We start from the raw sequence: 22382 nt of genomic DNA, 5'->3' as shown, positions 1-22382 counted from the left end.
ATTCACCATTTTCAAAAGTTTGGCTAGATAATATCGAAGGCTGCCATCTTAGGCCCACTGGGCCCACAAAACGGGGTACGCTCAAATTGTATGGGAGCTGTCAACATGCTCCCGGGCTGGTAATCCCGCATCTGGCCCGCCGCCTATATCGACGGTCGTTTAGTCCAACACTGACCGTACAATAACGGTTTCCCAACAAAATAAACTTTTTTGAAAATCCTAAAGCATGACTTATACTTGTCGGATTTGCCACTAGAGGCGCCCTTGGGTAGGTACGTTGACGTTTATAACCAGTTTCCATGTTTGAATTCGGAGTGTTGTTGTGTTTGTTCAAACGGTTTTGATCAAAAGTATAAAATACAATCATTCACCTTGAACTTGAGTTTTTGAAAGAAAATGTTATGGATGTTGACATCCATGCCCGATGGGATTTCCTCGGGGGTTCAGTAACCGCATGTAGAATCCGGTGAGTGCAAGACGTTGCTAAATGGTGATGGCCCCAGGTGGGACTAACTGAAAGTAGTCGGTCGCTGGAGGAGGCCGAATGTAGAACCCGATCGCCAGTAAATAGCCGGTCGCTGAAGGAACGGTGGCCGCATCTTCGTAAACAAATCAAGCGGCTCAATATCCAGAAATCGTCAGACTCAAAGTTGGCGCAAAAAGGGCAAAAAGTTAGACAAAGTCCTGAGAAAACGTATCAAGGAAGCCTCAGCGATACTCCAAGCACACAAGAAAATTTGCAACATATTTGTATGGAACCGTCCAAGAGTCCAATGTGCGGTGTCTTTCTTCAAAGAGGTCCATACAGCATTACAACAGTGACGTCAAGCTTGTACTATGGAATAAACAAGGCTCAGCTTGATCGCTAACAGCAGAAAGTTCAGTCTTTCTCGAAGAAAGAAAAAGCTTTCATGCTGACAATTCACGGGATGACCATAAAGGCCAGCTTGACCTTCAATGCGAAAAGCGATTCGTTATTCCCTACCGACGGCATGAGGCGCAAAATAGAGAGCGGATTAAGACGACCCGGCTTGCTACAGAGGCTGTGACGCCCCGTTGGTGGATGGACAGATGGACAGATCTAGAAGAGAACGATGCGCCTAAAAAAGCAGGTTTGTTGATAGCTGATTTGATCACAATTTATTTCAATATAATAGGTTAGGTTTTCGGCTTTTCGGTCTTAGCGAGAAAATTCGAAACAACGCTTATTTTCTCGTATCCAACGTTTCAACCCTCTATGGAGTCTTTTTCAGGGAATTAAAAAGGTTTGTCTCTCGCCCAATGTAGTTTTAATCAAAGTGTTAACTGTCGTTAGTGTCGTTTGTTGTTTCAGATTGGTATTCATCCGGGTAATCTGGATAAAACCAACGGTCAATTTGGACAGTGGAACCCGGGTTTGTTCACGCGGTACTTTTTCGTGTAACTCGAAAAAAAGCCGAAACCCTAACCTATTATTTGTGATCCGGTCGATAGAAAGCACTCATTCTATATAATAGTTTACTTACAGCCCGTCGGATATATTCTTGGACATCACAATGAAGGAAGTGAAGAAGAAAAGAAATTTGTGTCCGATTTGGCCCGAGCTATGCCAATGTCGAAAGATTATTAGTTTGTGAAATTTCTTGAACCTTTCGAAATAAATAATAAAAATTGTGCGCCTTTTTTCAAATGATAGCCTTGATTTAAAAATGTTCTGTATCATGTTTATATCCAGCTGTTTGCACCACAGCATCCACATCATAATAATTCGTTGTTTATAACCTATCCCAACTTGAGCAAGCCTTCAAAACCAGAGTGTCATACGCCTTCCAGAAAACGATATCTTGCTCTTGCTGTTAGTCATTCCTCGTTCTACCTTCTAACCTGCAGTAATTCTAGCAAACACGTGTGATGATCCTGCTGATTTCCTTCCCCCCCTTCCTTGCTTGTCAGGTGTGTGTGTGTGTGATGTTGTGAGTATGTTCTGCTCATGACCGGTGCAAAAGCCACAAAACTTTTCCTGCCTACCACACCCACGTGTACCACCACGCGTGTGTGGGCTCGACTCACTGCCTCATACTTACATGATTTTTTCGACTCGCTGATGGGATATTTGTTGAGGCTGGCAATGGTGGCGTACGAGCCACTGTTGGCACTCGGAGGCCGCCCCAGGGGATCCAGACGGATGAAAACATTCTGATGGCTGCCATACGCAGCGGTGGTGAAGCTGGTGCTGCTCGGTGGGTTCAAGTGGGTGGCGTTCCAGATGGTGCAGATTGGAGAGAGAGAAAAAAAAAACGAGAAGAGGATAAAAGTTTATTTTAAAGTGTTAACTCTGTTGGTTTGGCTCACTCTTGGTCAAGTGTGTTTGGTTTAAAATTATGCTGGAATGGCTTTATTCGAAAGTTTTTCGGTCAGTTTGGTTTAGTTAGTGACACACTTGAGGCTGGAGGAGAAGGAAAGAGCTAGTTGATCTCTGTCTAGTCTGTGCCGGAATTGAGATGACCAGAGGGTTGTTGACTTGTTCGGAAAATGAAGACCCTACTGGTTTCTCTCTTTATGGTTACGAGGTCTGTAGTAGTAAAAAAAACCGTACAGTAAGAATTCTATAGGAGGCATCAATTTATTAAATGTAAAAACTGCAATTGTAAAAAAACTTAAAAATTCAAAAAAATTAAAATATTGTTGAAACTTTAGAAGAAAAGATAAACACACAAATAAAAAATACAAAAATATTTATCGAATTTTTTAAACTAATTTGGTTTGAATTCTGAATCGGAATACTTCACCTAAGAACGTTTAGTTTTAAAAATGAATATTCAATTTTTATACATCTTGATAATTTGGACAATTATTAGTGAATTTTTATTCAAAACATTCAAAAAATCCCCATTGTTTCAGAACCTTATTACTAAGTCCAGAACAATTGGACTGACATGCATTGTAGTTTAAAAATTCCCACTTTTGGTCAAATGAAAAATTTCAAATTAAAAAAAAGTAATAAAATTTGTTCGAATCGAGTACAGAAGACAAAAAGTAAAATTAAAAAAAAAATTTCGTGTGCCCAAATATTTCTGAATTGTTATCTTTAAAACCTTCAACATTGCCAAAGACCAGCCCCCCCCCCAATTAGTAAGGAGCATAGATGCCAGATGCACAGATTTGCCTGTGTTTCACAGATATTTTAGCTTGTGTCAGACAATTTTTGAGGTGCACAGACTTTTAAAAACTTCATGATCTTATTATTTTGTAAAAATATCAACCGGAACTTATTTCGTTAGTCTTCAAATGCTTATAAATGCAATTTCTGATGGATTTCTATGACTATGAATTAATATATTAGAATTTCAGACAAATGCACAGACATACACAGACATTTTCAAAAACCATGTGGAATCCCTGGTAAGGAGACAAGTTTGGAAAAAAATAATTTTGATGAATAGCTGATTCGTCGTTTCTTAAGTTTCATTCAATGCAAAAACAACAATGAAAAGTTGATTTTAGAAAACCTTGAGAATTGCTCATCATTGACAAAAATATCACACAAAAAAAAAATATTTTTTTGAGAAAATAGGCGCTACAGAGCATGTTCTTAAAACACAATATTTATCAAAAAACATCAAGCATGCCTTGCAGGATTGTTCGTGTTTCGAGGGTCATTTGATTTTAAAAGCCCTTCCTATATCATCGTTGATCAGAAGGCACGACGTCGGGTAGATTGTACATTGATTTTTCAAATAATGTGTGAAGGTACGGATGGCTCTGGTTGTCTGGTGGTACCTCACTAAACATCAATCAGTTAAAACTCGTAAAATCATCTCAAGTTAAAAGTTACACGGTTTAATCCTTCATTCTTTAATTACAAATGATTTCGGTTCTATCTTTCCACAGCCGGCTGTCTAAGATTGATCCATTCAATTTACAATTTTACAACCGATAAACCGGAAATGTCTCATCCGCAGCATCCGATTGTTTGCTTTGAGCATAATATATATTACCTTTCAACAAACACTATGGTGAATCCTAACCACACACCCGATCCTACTAACAAACTTTCAGGCAAGGGTCCTGATTGCTCAAAATCAACCACTCAATTCGTGAGCACAAATAGCAGGCGACGCGATTCGCTCTGATGAATTCCTACCGTTTGTCACTTTCACACCATTCACTCCCGAACACTCTCTCTTCTACTCTCCTTCTCTCTCTGATCGGCTTAGTCTCCGAACGGCTCAGGCAGGCCGAACGTCACCGATCACTCTGAACATTTTTTTTCTGATGCGCTGCGTTATACTCAATACTCAATACTCATATTTTGATTTCATAACATTATAGACACCATTCAAAGAAACATCCACCAAGAAAAAATCAAATTGATGGCAAACTGAGGGCGTGAAGACAAAAAGACTGCCGCGCTCGCATTGTGTGAGAATGGCTCTTCACTGAGCATTTTAGTGTATGAGTGTATGAGTGTCGTCGAGCGACGGATAGACAAAAATTTTCACGATGTATTTGTTCACTGAGTGAACATTTCGGACCACTCGCTGGCTGCTTGCGAGTCTCATTCGCTCATGATTGCTAGCGGGTTAGAATAGACTTTGAGTGAGTGGTTTCTGTTCATTGAACCAAAAATCAGGACCCTTGCTTTCAGGTTCCTGGCGCTTGTGGGTTGTAAGTACAGGGTAAACCAGCTGCCCTAGTAGCAACCTGCGCTAACTAACATTCCCGTCCCTTAAATTCGAGATCTACAAACTGACATGGCGGACATGGTCAGCACTACTGATCATAAGAGTAGTGCTGAAAGGATATTACGGTTTTGTTCAGCAACGGAGGGGCAACCATGGGGGGTCTCTCATGCTCATGCTCATGCTCAATATTTTAACAAAAATCATCATATTTAGGGGAGAGTGGAGAGACTTGATCCCCTTTTTTTGTATCGCACATAACTCTGTCAATTGCTCATAAAACTATGAACTTTTTGCATGAGTTGAAAGCTTAAACATTCAACTATGTTTGGTTGATAAGGGTATTTCACCAGATGAACTCTTCGCATCATGCCAAGCTTTTTTAAAAAATATTTAAACCGGCATTTTCAAAACGTTAGAGGTAACTTGATCCCCTTTTCAACATTTTGAAGAAACCTTAAGCAAAATGTTTCTTATTCATCCAAACTTTTAATTTTCTATAAGTAACATCAATTTCATGTAAAACCTATACGTTTGTGTTCAAAATATAACAAATTTAGTATTTAAAATGTTTAAAAACTTAATATATTCTTTTTTAGACCAAAATTGAGCATGTTTATAAAAGCTGGTAATTTTTGTTAACAAAACTTTTGAAAAATTGTTCAAACTGCAGTAAGTTATGTACAACTTTACTAAAGGAAACTATGTACGAAAACCCAGCCCAATTAATTAATCTTGAGGCTGATTCCAGTGACTGTAAAAATGCAGGGATCAAGTCACTCTAAACGCATTTTTTTAAATAATTGATTGTAAAAATAGTATGACAATAAATTTAACGTTAAATGCATAAGGGCTTCCTAGTTGATAAGTTTATCAAACAATTCATGTATAATTTTTTTTTTGATACATTTTTAGTGTATTCTATACATATTAAAATAAAGAAAAAAGATCTCTTGTAGGTTTTTTGCAGCACTTTTTAGAAAAAATGTGTGTAGCTCAATCTAAACATCTTTTAATTTTTTTCTCTGTTTTCTACAATGAGTTTAAGTCAATTTCGCACAACTTTCTAGAACCAAGCTAATTTGTTTTACCCACATGCTGACGAGATACAGGCTTGGGATCAAGTGTCCCCGGGGATCAAGTCTCCCCACTCTCCCCTACGGTAAAACCAATGTTTCACAAAAAAATTTAACCAGAAATCTTTAGAATGTTATTAAACTTTCTTCATTCTCACTTTGAAATAGGCGTTTTCTGGGTCCTCTACCCTACGCGATGAAATGAAAACATGAAAAACAATTCAAATTTTTTTTTGTTGTCAGTCAATTGTTTTTTTTTTTAATGGTGTTTAACACGTAATTAAGACTCATTATATCAGGGGTGCTCAAAGTTTTTTGAATCCGGGCCAAATTTGAAACTCCAATGAGGCTGCGGGAAAGGTTTACAAAATAGGTTATTTAAAAAAATGCATTTTCGGAATTTCACACATGAGCAATTCGCTGAGATTTTGGTCATTCGATTTTTTTTTTATTTTTTAATCCGGCTGAAACTTTTTTGGTGCCTTCGTTATGCCCAAGAAGCAATTTTGCATCATTAATTTGTCCATATAATTTTCCATACAAATTTGGCAGCTGGCCATATAAAAATGATAAATGAAAATTCAAAAATCTGTATCTTTTGAAGGAATTTTTGATCGATTTTGTGTCTTCGGGAAAGTTGTAGGTATGGATAAGGACTACGCTGAAAAAAATGGTACACGGTTAAAAAAATTGGTGATTTTTAATTAATTTTTTTGTCACTAAAACTTTATTTGTAGAAAAACACTACTTTTATTTTTTTATATGTTTTATTTATTTATTTGTCACCGTCTTCGGCATTATGCCGCACAGACTGTATATACTTATAAACTAAACGTATAAACAGATATAAAACATTAAAAACATAAAGGTACGTCACAACACGTTTCTAATTTTAGTTTTAAATAGTTCTTTTGTCATGTCGAAATTAAAAAAGCACCAAACAGGGTTGAAATAACGGCAGCAGCGATCGATCGGGTGGTTTTGTCCGTAAACGGTAGTGTGCCTAGCGATCCTAAACGGCAGGTAGGTTCTCAGCGCACGTTGGGGCTCGTGAAGGCTCATTTTCTGACGGATCTCCGGGCAGTCTACTCGGTTTGTAAGAACGTCAAACACAAACAGACGTTGCAGGAAAATCCGGCGATGTTCTAGAGATTCTAATTGTAGTAATCTTCGGCGGTCATCGTAACTTGTTAGGTACGCAGGGTTCCTCCAGGGCAGGCGACGTAGAGCGTATAGTGTAAAGCTTTTCTGCACTTTCTCCAAGCGGTCACACAGAACTGCGTAATGCGGTGCCCAGACTTGCACAGCATACTCGAGAATACTTCGTACCAGAGAGATGTACAGCGTTTTAAGTGCCCGAATGTTCTCGAAGTCCACCGTGTTACGTCGAAGGAATCCCAGCGTTGCAAAGGCCTTAGCGGAAGTGACAGCGACATGCTTGTCGAAGGTGAGCTTGTGGTCCATCATTACGCCGAGGTCTTTGATGCAGTCGACACGAGTTAACAAGTGTGAATTCATCTCATATCGGTAGTGAATCGTGTCCTGTTTCTTAGAGAAGCTGATGACGTTGCATTTCTCTTCATTCACCTTCATCCCGTTCCTAACACACCATTCGTTAATAGCGCAGATATCCTGCTGCAGGGCGACGCAATCGATGGCAGAGGAAACAACACGAAACACTTTGAGGTCATCTGCATACAGCAACTTTTGGGATTTGAGGTGAGTGCAAATGTCGTTGACGAACAGTAAAAAGATCAATGGGCCGAGGTGGCTTCCCTGCGGCACTCCGGAGGTCACGGCAAACTGGAGCGATCGTGAGCTTCCTATGCGAACAAACCCTGTTCTGCCGGTCAGATAGGAAGAGAGCCATACCGTGAGCCAGCGAGGGAATCCTATACGTCTCAGCTTTTCAATTGCCAAGTTATGAGGCACCTTATCAAAGGCTTTGGCAAAGTCCACGTACACGGAATCAACCTGGCACCGTTTCTCAAGACTGGAATTTATCGAGCTAACGTACAGCATCAAGTTCGAGACTGTGGATCGTTTCTTCACGAACCCATGCTGAAACTCCGATATGATGGGGACTGCGGCAGCGTACATTCTTTTGTGAATCAGTTGTTCTAGAACTTTTGGCAGGCAGGATAGTATTGAGATCGGTCTGTAGTTTTGAACATCTTTCCTTCGTCCAGATTTATGAATTGGCGTAATGGCAGCAACTTTCCACACATCTGGGAACTGACCATTTGTAAGCGATCGGTTGAAGACTAAGCTTACAGGGTGTGCCAACGATCCAGCGCACATTTTAATGAAAGAAGGTGGCAGCTTATCAGGACCAGGGCCTTTTGAAGAGTCAACTGCAGCCAAAGCTTCTAGAACTTCTGCTTCAGAAAGAACCGGAAATGGCATGTCAATGTTGTGGGAGGGGATTTCGTCGAGATAATCTGCTGGAGCGGTGTGCAAGCCATGGTTGAACACGCCTTTGAAAAAGTCGGCAAATAAATTAGCTGCTTCTTCAGGACTGTTTGAGCTACGATCACCCGAATCGACCACGGAAGGAATGCCATCAGTTCGCTTCCTGCTCTTAACGTAACTCCAAAACGACGAAGGGTCATCCGTTAAGCGGGTTTGAATGTTGTCGAGGTATAAAGGGGAGGGGACATAAAATGCCAAGTTTTCAGAAATTTCCAGGTTGTTAAAAAAATCTTTGACCGAGTTATGATTTTTTTTCTTTTGCCTTCCTCACTAAGGTAAGGCTATAATCCTGCTCTAAAAATGAACTTTTTATTAAAAGCTCGAAGACCCACCTTCATATATACATATCGACTCAGAATCGAAAACTGAACAAATGTCTGTGTGTGTGTGTGTATGTGTGTGTGTGTATGTATGTATGTGTTCAAAAATCTTGCCAAGTTTTCTCAGCACTGGCTGAACCGATTTTGATCGAACCAGTTGCATTCGACTTGGTTTAGGGTCCCATACATTGCTATTGAATTGTTTGAAGTTTCGATAAGTAGTTCAAAAGTTATGTATAAAAATGTGTTTTCACATAAATCCGGATCTCAATTATATGCATGTAAACGATGTCCGGATCCATCATCCGACACATCGTTGGTTAGGTAATCGAGAGACCTTTCCAACGAGTCCACAACATTGAAGATCTGGCAACCCTGTCTCGAGTTATGACCACTTAAGTGATATTTATGTACTTTTTTGAAGCCGGATCTCACTTAAATGCATGTAAACGATGTCCGGATCCATCATCCGACCCATCATTGGTTAGGTTATCGAGAGCTCTTTCCAACGTGTCCACAACATCGAAGATCTGGCAACCCTGTCTCGAGTTATGATCACTTAAGTGATATTTATGTACTTTTTTGAAGCCGGATCTCACTTAAATGCATGTAAAAGATGTCCGGATCCATCATCCGACCCATCGTTGGTTTGGTAATCAAGAGACCTTTCCAACGAGTCCACAACATCGAAGATCTGGCAACCCTGTCTCGAGTTATGACCACTTAAGTGATATTTATGTACTTTTTTGAAGCCGGATCTCACTTAAATGCATGTAAACGATGTCCGGATCCATCATCCGACCCATCATTGGTTAGGTTATCGAGAGATCTTTCCAACGAGTCCACAACATCGAAGATCTGGCAACCCTGTCTCGAGTTATGACCACTTTAGTGATATTTATGTACTTTTTTGTAGCCGGATCTCACTTAAATGTATGTAAACGATGTCCGGATCCATCATCCGACCCATCGTTGGCTAGGTTATCAAGATACCTTTCCAACGAGTCCACAACATCGAAGATCTGGCAACCCTGTCTCGAGTTATGACCACTTTAGTGATATTTATGTACTTTTTTGTAGCCGGATCTCACTTAAATGTATGTAAACGATGTCCGGATCCATCATCCGACCCATCGTTGGTTAGGTTATCAAGAGACCTTTCCAACGAGTTCACAACATCGAAGATCTGGCAACCCTGTCTCGAGTTATGACCACTTAAGTGATATTTATGTACTTTTTTGAAGCCGGATCTCACTTAAATGCATGTAAACGATGTCCGGATCCATCATCCGACCCATCGTTGGTTAGGTTATCGAGAGATCTTTCCAACGAGTCCACAACATCGAAGATCTGGCAACCCTGTATCGAGTTATGACCACTTAAGTGATATTTATGTACTTTTTTGAAGCCGGATCTCACTTAAATGCATGTAAACGATGTCCGGATCCATCATCCGACCCATCATTGGTTAGGTTATCGAGAGCTCTTTCCAACGTGTCCACAACATCGAAGATCTGGCAACCCTGTCTCGAGTTATGATCACTTAAGTGATATTTATGTACTTTTTTGAAGCCGGATCTCACTTAAATGCATGTAAAAGATGTCCGGATCCATCATCCGACCCATCGTTGGTTAGGTTATCAAGAGACCTTTCCAACGAGTCCACAACATCGAAGATCTGGCAACCCTGTCTCGAGTTATGACCACTTTAGTGATATTTATGTACTTTTTTGTAGCCGGATCTCACTTAAATGTATGTAAACGATGTCCGGATCCATCATCCGACCCATCGTTGGTTAGGTTATCAAGAGACCTTTCCAACGAGTCCACAACATCGAAGATCTGGCAACTCTGTCTCGAGTTATGACCACTTAAGTGATATTTATGTACTTTTTTGAAGCCGGATCTCACTTAAATGCATGTAAACGATGTCCGGAACCATCATCCGACCCATCGTTGGTTTGGTAATCAAGAGACCCTTCCAACGAGTCCTTATAATAGAAAATCTTTCAACCCTGTCTCGAGTTATGACAACTTAAGTTATATCTGTGTACTTATTTTTCTGGACCTAAAAAATAGCTGAAATATGTGTCCAAACCACTCATATTACCCATTGTTGGTAAAAAGTGAGGAAGGCATCAACCACACAGGTGGATTAAGTTAGTTTTTTCGATGTAAAATCAAATTTGCAATCAAAAAATACTTCAGTGAAATTTTCATAAAGTGCACCGTTTTCATGTTATAGCCATTTTTAGGTATTTTTCCATTTTTTTAAATAAGTGCTCACTTTAAAAAAAAAAAAATTTGAAAGGCTGCGAAAATTCTTTATATTTTGCTTTTTTGAGCTTTGTTGATACGACCTTTAGTTGCTGAGATATTGCCATGCAAAGGTTTAAAAAGCAGAAAAATTTATGATTCCTAAGTCTCACCCACACAACCCAAGATTTTCTAACGTTGATCTCTCAGCAACTTATTGTCCGATATTTAATGTTAAAATATGAAACATTCGTGAAATTTTCCAATCTTTTCGAAAAAAATAGTTTCAAAATTTTTAATCAAGACTTACATTTCAATAAGGCGTAATAATGAATGTTTGGCCCTTTTGAAATGTAAGTCTTTATTTGAAAATTTTAAAAGTATTGTTTTCTGAAAGATCGGAAAATTTTACGAATGTTTCATATTTTAACATTAAAAATCGGACCATTGGTTGCTGAGATATCGACGTTAGAAAATGGTGGGTTGTTTGGGTGAGACTTAGAAAACATCAATTTTCCTGCTTTTTAAACCTTTGCATGGCAATATCTCAGCAACTATAGGTCGTATCAACAAAGTTCAAAAAAGCAAAATATAGAGAATTTTCTCAGCCTTTCAACAATATTTTTTCAAAAGTGGGCAAACATGTGCACTTATTAAAAAAATGGAATACTGCGTCTTTTTTTAAATTCATTAAGAGAGATCCTTAAGATATAGCCATAATCTTGAAAATGATGCACTATATCAACATTTCACTTAAGGATTTTTTGATTGCAAATTTGATTTTACATCGAAAAATGAAGTTGAAAAATTTTTGCGGCCAATTTTTCGATTTTTTGAAAAAATCTGTATTGATTCAAAAATTCATTACTCGCTCAAAGATTTTTTGCACATCCTGTAAATTTCAGAGAAGTTGGCATTTTATGTCCCCCTAAATTCATAAAAAAAAAAATATTAAAAATATTGTTTTTTCGCAAATCACGTTTTAATGACAAAAAGTAAAATTAAAAATCACCTATTTTTTTTACCGTGTATCAATTTTTCAGTGCTGTCCTTATCTATGCCTACAACTTTGCCGAAGACACCAAATTGATCAAAAAATTCCTTCAAAAAATACAGATTTTTGAATTTTCATATATCATTTTTGTATGGACAGCTGCCAGATTTGTGTGGAAAATTATATGGACAAACTAATGATGCAAAATGGCTTCTTTGGGCATACCGAAGGCACCAAAAAAGTTTCAGTCGGAATTTAAAATACAAAAATTAAAATTCTAAAAAAAGACCGATTTCGTAGAGTACTGCTCACATGTTGTATAGAACTCGGTACAAAATTAGATTTTTTCAGCACTCGTCATAAATAGTCATTGAGACATGCATTTGAACGAACTGTACTTGCACTTCCCGTTCTTATAAGCACATCTAGGAGGCACAGAACATGGTGTTTTTACTACCTTACGAGAACGCGTGCCGAACTCTTAGCGGCTCTTTGAAGAACTGCCGTTTTACGGCGATATGATGTATACGCCATTTTGGACATTTTCAATTTTATTGTACAGTCTGATAAAGAATCTTAAAAGCTACCTCCTGACGAAAGAATTTTTCAAAAAACTGCTCTGGGGCCCATTTTATTAAGCAAACAAACTATGATGTATGCGCCAATTTTACTCATCATGATGTATGTATACATTGAGAATTGATAGAAGTCAAATTCAATACTGTTTGGGTAATTCTCTACCAACTCACACAGCAGTTGCCCCGACCCCTCTTCGATTTGCGTGAAACTTTGTCCTAAGGGGTAACTTTTGTCCTTGATCACGAATCCGAGGTCCGTTTTTTGATATCTCGTGACGGAGGGGCGGTACGACCCCTTCCATTTTTGAACATGCGAAAAAAGAGGTGTTTTTCAATAATTTGCAGCCTGAAACGGTGATGAGATAGAAATTTGGTGTCAAAGGGACTTTTATGTAAAATTAGACGCCCGATTTGATGGCGTACTCAGAATTCCGAAAAAACGTATTTTTCATCGAAAAAAACACTAAAAAAGTTTTAAAAATTCTCCCATTTTCCGTTACTCGACTGTAAAAAGTTTTGGAACATGTCATTTTATGGGAAATTTAATGTACTTTTCGAATCTACATTGTCCCAGAAGGGTCATTTTTTCATTTAGAACAAAATTTTTCATTTTAAAATTTCGTGTTTTTTCTAACTTTGCAGGGTTATTTTTTAGAGTGTAACAATGTTCTACAAAGTTGTAGAGCAGACAATTATAAAAAATTTGATATAAAGACATAAGGGGTTTGCTTATAAACATCACGAGTTATCGCGATTTTACGAAAAAAAGTTTTGAAAAAGTTGGTCGTCATCGATCATGGCCATTCATGGTCACCCGCGACAGACACGGACGACGAAACAAAGATAAACGCAAAAAGTAACTTTTTCAAAACTTTTTTTCGTAAAATCGCGATAACTCGTGATGTTTATAAGCAAACCCTTTATGTCTTTATATCAAAATTTTTGTAATTGTCTGCTCTACAACTTTGTAGAACATTGTTACACTCTAAAAAATAACCCTGCAAAGTTAGAAAAAACACGAAATTTTTAAAATAAAAAATTTTGTTCTAAATGAAAAAATGACCCTTCTGGGACAATGTAGATTCGAAAAGTACATTAAATTTCCCATAAAATGACATGTTCCAAAATTTTTTACAGTCGAGTAACGGAAAATGGGAGAATTTTTAAAACTTTTTTAGTGTTTTTTTCGATGAAAAATACGTTTATTCGGAATTCTGAGTACGCCATCAAATCGGGCGTCTAATTTTACATAAAAGTCCCTTTGACACCAAATTTCTATCTCATCACCGTTCCAGGCTGCAAATTGTTGAAAAACACCTCTTTTTTCGCATGTTCAAAAATGGAAGGGGTCGTACCGCCCCTCCGTCACGAGATATCAAAAAACGGACCTCGGATTCGTGATCAAGGACAAAAGTTACCCCTTAAGACAAAGTTTCACGCAAATCGAAGAGGGGTCGGGGCAACTTTTCCCGATTTCGTGTGAGTTGGTAGAGAATTACCCGTTTGAATGTTGATTTGAGGTTTTGGGACCAAATCAAGACTGGGCTATGTTTTATTACATTATTTCGATTTAATTCTTAAGGGGACGTCCATTAGGCATCATCCATAAAGTACGTCACGATCTGAGGGAAGAGGGGGGTTTTGAGCAAGCGTGACGTTGCGTGTTAAAAGCATAAGGAAATCGTGACAAAGGGGGGAGTAAATTTTGGCTGATTTTAATGTGACGTACTTAATGGATAACACCTTATCCATATCCTGGGTGCAGAATAGTGGTCCGCAAAGCGGCCTCAACTTAGAATTGTCAAAGCGGAACCAATTTACTGTTTGAAAAATGATGCCAAGAAGTGGCAAGTATTGTAATCGATCTATAGTTTATTTTGTCAAAAAAGTCGAGGGCGTCAAGCTTTTGAGGTATTCAAAGTCAACAAATCTTTAGAAAAGGGATGAAATCGAGATTGTCATAATTCGTCGCAAACATTTCAATAAACGCTATGTCTCACGCAAAACCTATGTTTACGAATTGTTTGCGACGAATTATCAGTAACTGTGAATGACACCTACCAAATAACATTGAATAATCTTACTCCTGTATTATCACTGCGCTTCAAAGATCCATAATCTCGAAACTTCCATCCGGTTGCTCTTCTGATTCACAAAATTTCCCCACTTCTGACGCAATTTTTCATCACATTGAAAACAAAGAAGGACTCTTTTGGCCACCCATTGTTTAGTCTACGAACAAAAAAAGCACGAAGAACTAAATTTTTCAGCGTAAACTTTAATATCATCAGATCCAAAATGTTTCAAAACGAGTCACTTCAGCAGCAAAAAATATGTCACGCTTGAGCTTGAACAAAGCCTTCTACTTTGTTTATGTTTACAGCTGTAGTGCAGTTGTATTAGTGAGGAGCAGTGGGGATCTTTCGGAAATCACGTTACGCATTCTGTCTCTTCAGCACCCAGTCCATATCCACGTAGACACTTTTTTGAAAATTCTAGACCCACCCGCCTCCCTTGCGGACAATTGTTCATGCAAAAAATGTGTTTATAGAGCGTAGACAATCGCTAAGGGAGCGTTCTATTATTACGTGACGCAAAAAATCGGATTTTAGACCCCCCCCCCCCCTTCGTAAAAAAATTTCCATGCAAATAAAAAAAAAAATGCATGGAGCGTAACACGGCCTCCGACCCCCCAACTGCGTTACGTAATAAAAGAACGCTCCCTAATACCCTCCCCCCCTTTAAGTATCCACGTGGACAATGCATTACGGGATCCGCTCAGCTTTCAAAATAGCTGGCACAAAAAATAAAGCCAGCTTTGATCGAGCAATGTATACATACATCATTGGGCAGTAAAAGTAGTGATTTTTTATTGCTATTTTTTCGGCCAAATGATGTTTGTGGTTTAAAATCGAAGAGAATAGGAAAAAACAAGAAATTTTGTAGGGGCCACATTTTTATTGTACTTTTTAACAGTTTCTACAGAGCAGACCTTAAATTAGTCATTTTAAATTGAAAAAATGAACAAAAACAGAAAATCGTGTCTACAGCAAAATCACCTCAATGGCGTATACATCATATCGCCGTAAAACGGCAGAGAATTGTACATGTTTTTTTAATGTTCTACTATTTTTCACTTATATTTTGAGCTATGCCAGTTCTTTTCACGAAATGGTGTAGCGCCGAAGCTCAATCTGAGATCTTCAACATTTTTTTAAAATATTAAAATTAAAACTCACCTTAAACAACAATGAAATTTATACATTTGCTATAAAGGGCACGATTAGTTGTTTCCTAACGTGGAAATCCAACAGCACAGGTTTAAAAGGCCAAAGAATATGCAAAAAACGGATTTCCGTAAAAATGGTCATTAAACATCCGAATTTCTTAGCATAGCCCACTTGGCAGCTATTCCGGATAGTTTTTATTTGTTTCACACTCTGATAACTGATGAATATTTCACTGCACGGTTTACTTTAGCCTTATTTTCCTCATTTTTCTATTACACAAAGCTGAATCCAGAAAAAAACCATTGACATTTGCACGTACAGTTAAAGTTCTGACACAGTGCCCGTGCGCGTACTTTGATTAAAAACACGGTGTTTTTAAATCTTATAAGAACAAGAGCAGCACCCGTGCCGTGCCGATGCACCTCTCAATTTGAGAGTTGAGTCATAAATAATCGTTGTCCAGGGGAAAAAATGTTAGAAAATTGTTCAAGCTGTATCAGTTTTTTTTTTTTTTTTCAAAAAATGTAAGATTCGACAAAATCAACATTTTATTGAAAAAACACTTACAGCCTTACAGTTCATCGAAAATTCAGAAAAAAATCCAAAAAGTGCTCAAAATTATTCTAAACGCAGAGGAATGCATTGTTAATTAATTTCGGCTGATTGTACTTTAAATTTGATTGATATTTAAAGTTTTTGGAATAAAATAATTTAAGCCCTCAATTACTCGAGCCAATCTTTAATGATGAAGTAATCTGGTTGACAAAAAAAATATTTGCAAGAGATTGAGCTTTATGTTTCAACTAGAGTAACCATTTTCCCGGGAAATGAAATCTCTATGCTTGTCATTCTTTCATTTGTCAACGTTGTTGAGTCATTTTTTTGTGTGTGTCATTCTAATCGTGCTAGCGAAAGTATTTGTGTACAATTAAAGTGTAAATTTTTACTTCTAAATAGTTGAGTTTTCTGTACAGCTGTACTTTTTCCTGTGAAATGAAAATTGGACACTCTAATATCAGCAAAAAATAATTAAACAATGCTGAAACTTCAAAGTAATGCTTGTTTATAGAAAAAAAAAACATTTCAAAATTATTTTTATAAATAAATAAATATAAACTGATTTCCTTAACCGCAGAGAATTAGCCCATATTTAATAACTCTTCAGTATGATGGCATTCGGTTGCTTTCGGTTGAATGAATTCCAGTGCCTAACATCAGGATACAACGAATGGTAACACATGCTCAAACATGGACTTGATTTGCCTGTGGCTTGAAATGAGCGGTAAGAGCCATGGAGTGGATGTAGATTGTAGATGTGTCACTTGTTGTTGTGAAATTTCCAGTTTTCCATCGTTAGCAGCACCATCAACGGCCGATGATTTGGGTTACAGTAAGATTGGACTATGGAAATGAGATTCACTGTTGCTGTTGTGTTGTTGATATATCGTTAAAAAAATGATGAAATTAGTAATTTAAAGTGTTAAGTAGTCTTATTTCTATATCAGCGTTCACTTAGATATTTTACAATAAACATAATAGTTATTTTTGTGACTGGTATTTGATTTTCTTACATTTTTCAATGCAAAATCAGAATCTTAATGTCCAAACACGTTGGGAAAATGGATTCAAAAGTAACCTTTAAGAGCAAATGAACCGCACAATTGAATCACGACTTTCCTTCCATTACCCCTTCATTAATCAGGCAATCACTTCCAATTGTGTTGCTCTCCCATCACGTGGAGGAGCACCGCGACTACAAGAAGGAATCAAGTCAGTGCATTGGAGGAGGGAGTTAAAAAAAACTCACAATGAGGACAAAAACTAAGAACACGAAGCGTCGAGATAAATTGTTGCACCTCGTTTTTTTTTGGTGATGTGCATTTTTTTAGTGGTAGTTTTTTAATTCAAGATCTTTTGAAAGAAAATTTTATAGATTTTATTGAAACATTGATCTAATACAGTTATATTTTCTTTTTTGATTTTTTTTCCAAGTTTGTCAAAAAAAACATTTGTGTTGACGAACCAAGGGATACTCCCACCAAGGTCTTCGTTTCCTTCAAAAGCCAAGAGAGTTCGGGTAAGGAACAGAGCGGTACGGTAATAAATGTATGCACGCTCGGTGAACTAAACTGTTGTTCTACCGGTGTACACATAGAGCAGCATACATTCAGGAGCAAAACACAGAACACAACTCCAAACTCAAGTCATTACTCACTGTAGCGAATCCTGGCGAATCTGCTTGCGGGCCCGCACGTACATGGCGCTGGCGATGAGTCCCACCACGAGCACGAGACCGAGGGCACAGGCGGCGGCACCCAGCAGGGCCGGTCCCTGCGGGGGTGCGATCTCAGCGGCCGGCATGCGCTGGCGGGGCGGGTAGACACCTTAGTTAAAAGAAAAGGGAAGAGATTTTCATGTATTATTTGAGGAAAAGACTTGGCACGTGTGGATAACCTGTTGAAGGATTCTGTTGTAGTATTTAGAATGTTTTCAAATCTTCCAAGTTTCAAATTTTGTGAACCATTAATTCTAGAAAATCATCGAAATTTGAAGAAATGTTTTAAGTAAAAGTTTATTAAAAGCCACCTATAATCTTCAAGGCTGACAGGGTTCCAAGATCCTAAACCTAAATAAAAAGTGAAAATTAATGTTCAATTAGTGGGCTCGCGCAAGCAACTCGCGAGAAAGTTCGTTCGTACTTTTTCCCGGCGAAGATCTTACCACACGAAGCGCGGTAGCATGTTTTATAAAACCACCCAAAAACAACACAAATTAATAAAAACGAGCCAAGAAAGCACTCACACAATCTATCACAGAAGCTTTTTCCGTTGGAGCATATTTTCCCCGCAAAATTAAATAAAGAAGCTCCTTTCCCAGGCAGTGCATTAACTGTTGCTTTTCTTTTCCGTTCAGTTGTTGTTGTTGCGGTGGTGGTTATCTTTTCGAGAAGTTTTAGGCTCGTTATCAGGAAGCGTGTCGAGCGAAATGGATTTTCCTGGCGGCAGAGGAGTAAGCATGGGGAGGTGGGTCGTGGAAATTTCAAAGTGGTAAACAACGAAATTAATTTGATGCTTCTTCGCGTTGTGGTTTTTGCACCGGAGCCTGTTTCGGCAGGAGGGGATTGTGGCGGTGAGTCCTCGATAAAGTGGTTATCACTTTTTGAAAGTCGTTTTCATAAAATTTGCAAATTATGTCGATGGTTTGTTTGGCGGGTTTGTTCGGTGGAAGCTTGGTTGGCGTACTTGTGAAGTGTTTTTTGATAATTTCTACAAAGGGTACACAAAGATGCTGAAGATTATCGTTCTCATAACTTGGTACGGAAAACTCTCATTCCATAGGAAAACAAGAAAAAATTGAATAAAAAATTCAACTCAAAGTTTCGCAACAAAAAATCATGATTTAATAACATTGAAATATGTATACAGATTTGTGTAAAAAGTGTTTCAAATTTCCTAAATCTTTGTGAAACCCGATTTTTTCCACAATTATATTATTACAGGAGCCTGAGCTTGGGAGCAACTAAGGAATGTTAAGTAAGATGTCCCAAAAAACGCAATTTTGTGGAATCTTTCGGGCTCACCCTGATTTCGATAGGTTTATTGCCTCAGGAATAATATTTTCTCAAAATCGTTTAGGACTCGCTATAAGCGATTTTCTGAAAAATGGTCTGTTTTCATGGAAAATATCACATTTTGTTCATATTGACCCAGGAGTATTAATTTTTCATTGGCAACTGTTTAACATGTTTAAACAATAAAAAAATCTTTGTTTGAAGTTTTAACGAATTTCTTTCTTAAATCCAATCAAAACAAATATTCAACACAACAAATACCATCATGTTGTAGAAAACAAATTTTTGAACAATTTGCTTTTTGAATTATTAGTTTTTTCTCACTTTAGTGCCAAGATACCTCTAGACACACTTATTTTTGTAAAATTAAATTTTATCACTAACATCACTGTTTCAGTTACTGCCAGCATGTTTATGTTTGCAAACCTTTTTCATTGTTTTATGGCAGCAATTGAAACGCAGAATCAATCATTTTCATTTATTTGACTATGTGACGTAAGCTCAATTAAGAAGAAAAGTACTCTAAACTAACTGCCTCAATTGTCTACGATTTCATAAATCGACATTTCTTTGTACACAGTAAATAAAATCATGGTACCTAACATCTGGGAATGAGTAGATCTTTTATGTCAGAATAAATGTGTAATTTTCCATAAAAAAAAATGTGTTAATTTACCTCTTTTCCGGTGTAATACCACTATTCAGTCTAAATTGAGGTAATATTACATCTATGTGATGTATTAATAAACCTAGTAATTTACACCTTCCAAAATTACAAAGTTTTTAAATGTATATGGGTAATTCTCTACCAACTCACACGAAATCGGGAAAAGTTGCCACGACCCCTCTTCGATTTGTGTGAAACTTTGTCCTAAGAGGTAACTTTTGTCCCTGATCACGAATCCGAGGTCCGTTTTTTGATATCTCGTGACGGAGGGGCAGTACGACCCCTTCCATTTTTGAACATGCGAAAAAAGAGGTGTTTTTCAATAATTTGCAGCCTGAAACGGTGATGAGATAGAAATTTGGTGTCAAAGGGACTTTTATGTAAAATTAGACGCCCGATTTGATGACGTACTCAGAATTCCGAAAAAACGTATTTTTCATCGAAAAAAACACTAAAAAAGTTTTAAAAATTCTCCCATTTTCCGTTACTCGACTGGAAAATATTTTGGAACATGTCATTTTATGGGAAATTTAATGTACTTTTCGAATCTACATTGTCCCAGAAGGGTCATTTTTTCATTTAGAACAAAATTTTTCATTTTAAAATTTCGTGTTTTTTCTAACTTTGCAGGGTTGTTTTTTAGAGTGTAACAATGTTCTACAAAGTTGTAGAGCAGACAATTACAAAAATTTTGATATATAGACATAAGGGGTTTGCTTATAAACATCACAAGTTATCGCGATTTTACGAAAAAAAGTTTTGAAAAAGTTACTTTTTGCGTTTCTCTTTGTTTCGTCGTCCGTGTCTGTCGCGGGTGACCATGAACGGCCATGATCGATGACGACCAACTTTTTCAAAACTTTTTTTCGTAAAATCGCGATAACTCGTGATGTTTATAAGCAAACCCCTTATGTCTATATATCAAATTTTTTGTAATTGTCTGCTCTACAACTTTGTAGAACATTGTTACACTCTAAAAAACAACCCTGCAAAGTTAGAAAAAACACGAAATTTTAAAATGAAAATTTTTGTTCTTAATGAAAAAATGACCCTTCTGGGACAATGAAGATTCGAAAAGTACATTAAATTTCCCATAAAATGACATGTTCCAATAATTTTTACAGTCGAGTAACGGAAATTGGGAGAATTTTTAAAACTTTTTTAGTGTTTTTTTCGATGAAAAATACGTTTTTTCGGAATTCTAAGTACGCCATCAAATCGGGCGTCTAATTTTACATAAAAGTCCCTTTGACACCAAATTTCTATCTCTACACCGTTTCAGGCTGCAAATTATTGAAAAACACCTCTTTTTTCGCATGTTCAAAAATGGAAGGGGTCGTACCGCCCCTCCGTCACGAGATATCAAAAAACGGACCTCGGATTCGTGATCAGGGACAAAAGTTACCCCTTAGGACAAAGTTTCACGCAAATCGAAGAGGGGTCGGGGCAACTGCTGTGTGAGTTGGCGGAGAATTACCCATATGTGAAAACTTGCATCTTGAGATGGAATTCTCTTATCGATTTGGTGTCTTCGAAAATTTTGTAAATTATCATTAGAACTGTTAAGAGAAAAAAAGATATGCTCTAAATAAAATAACAATTTCTTAATTAAACTTTTTACACTTAAAGTTCAATTCTCAAAAAAATGAAATTTCGACACTTTGTTAGCTGTTTAATGGGACTCCAAAATTCATGTTTTGTGCTATAGTCTATGTTGCCTGCACGGCAAACAAAGTAGTAATCCAGCTGCGTTTAAAAGGCCTGGGTGTAAAATAAATTTTGCATTATTTTATGAAATTCTGTGTAATATTACACTCTGAAATATGTAGCCTATCAGTATGGGAAACCTACTTGGCCGAAATGTTATGCTCATGCATACGTTTATCCTTTCTGTTTTTCAACGGTTTGATGGCCGAGCGAGCTAAGGCGCCAGTCCTTATTGTAGGTGCTGGGTTTGAGTTCCGTCGGTTATAACTTTTTTTGTGTTTACAAAAAATGTACATGCAGCGTGTAATATTAAGAGCCATATTTTCGCTAGGGGGCACGGCTTTGTTCTAGAGGTCGTATCGATGAGCTCCGATTTTGATGAAACTTTCAGCGTTTGTTGGTCTACACAAAAGATGAACTCATGCCAAATATGAGCCCTCTACGATGCGGGGAAGTGAGGTAAAATATCAATTCAAAATTTTGCAAAAATGTTCAAAAAAAATAGGCCGAATTTTTAAAATGCTCATAACTCAAGTTTGGCAATACGTAAACCTGCTCGCTTGGTTTCATTTGAAAGGTTTTTACATACACTACAACTTCGACTCTGAGTGACATCTGTCGGATACTTACTTCCAGAGATATTTACAAATTACAAAAAAAGTCGTGATTTTTTCAAAATTGTCGTATCTTTCTCAAAAACGTAGATACCACCATACCCTATGTGGCGAAATTGAGGCATGGCTTGTACTCCAAGTCTACAATAAAAACTTTTTGGTACCTCCGATTGTGGTAAAAAAATCAATAATTCTTTGAAAATCAATTTTTATTAATAAAATTTTACAATTCCACC

General features: G+C 37.4%; 1 protein-coding gene across 1 annotated transcript in view; it reads right to left on the bottom strand.

Annotated features, from left to right (window-relative positions):
- Positions 1 to 22382, bottom strand: part of LOC120420924 (tyrosine-protein kinase Drl) — a 167858-nt gene that overhangs the window by 81059 nt on the left and 64417 nt on the right. Inside the window, exons 4-5 of the mRNA XM_039584053.2 lie at positions 17803 to 17971; positions 2064 to 2212 (exon numbers count right to left, since the gene is read on the bottom strand). Coding sequence (XP_039439987.1) covers positions 2064 to 2212; positions 17803 to 17971 — 318 coding nt within the window. The remainder of the gene's footprint in view (positions 1 to 2063; positions 2213 to 17802; positions 17972 to 22382) is intronic.

Source organism: Culex pipiens, chromosome 3 (genome assembly GCF_016801865.2).
Source record: "Culex pipiens pallens isolate TS chromosome 3, TS_CPP_V2, whole genome shotgun sequence".
Classification (NCBI taxonomy): domain Eukaryota; kingdom Metazoa; phylum Arthropoda; class Insecta; order Diptera; family Culicidae; genus Culex; species Culex pipiens.
The sequence above is the reverse complement of the archived record's forward strand: the minus strand, read 5'-3'. Positions and strand labels throughout refer to the sequence as shown.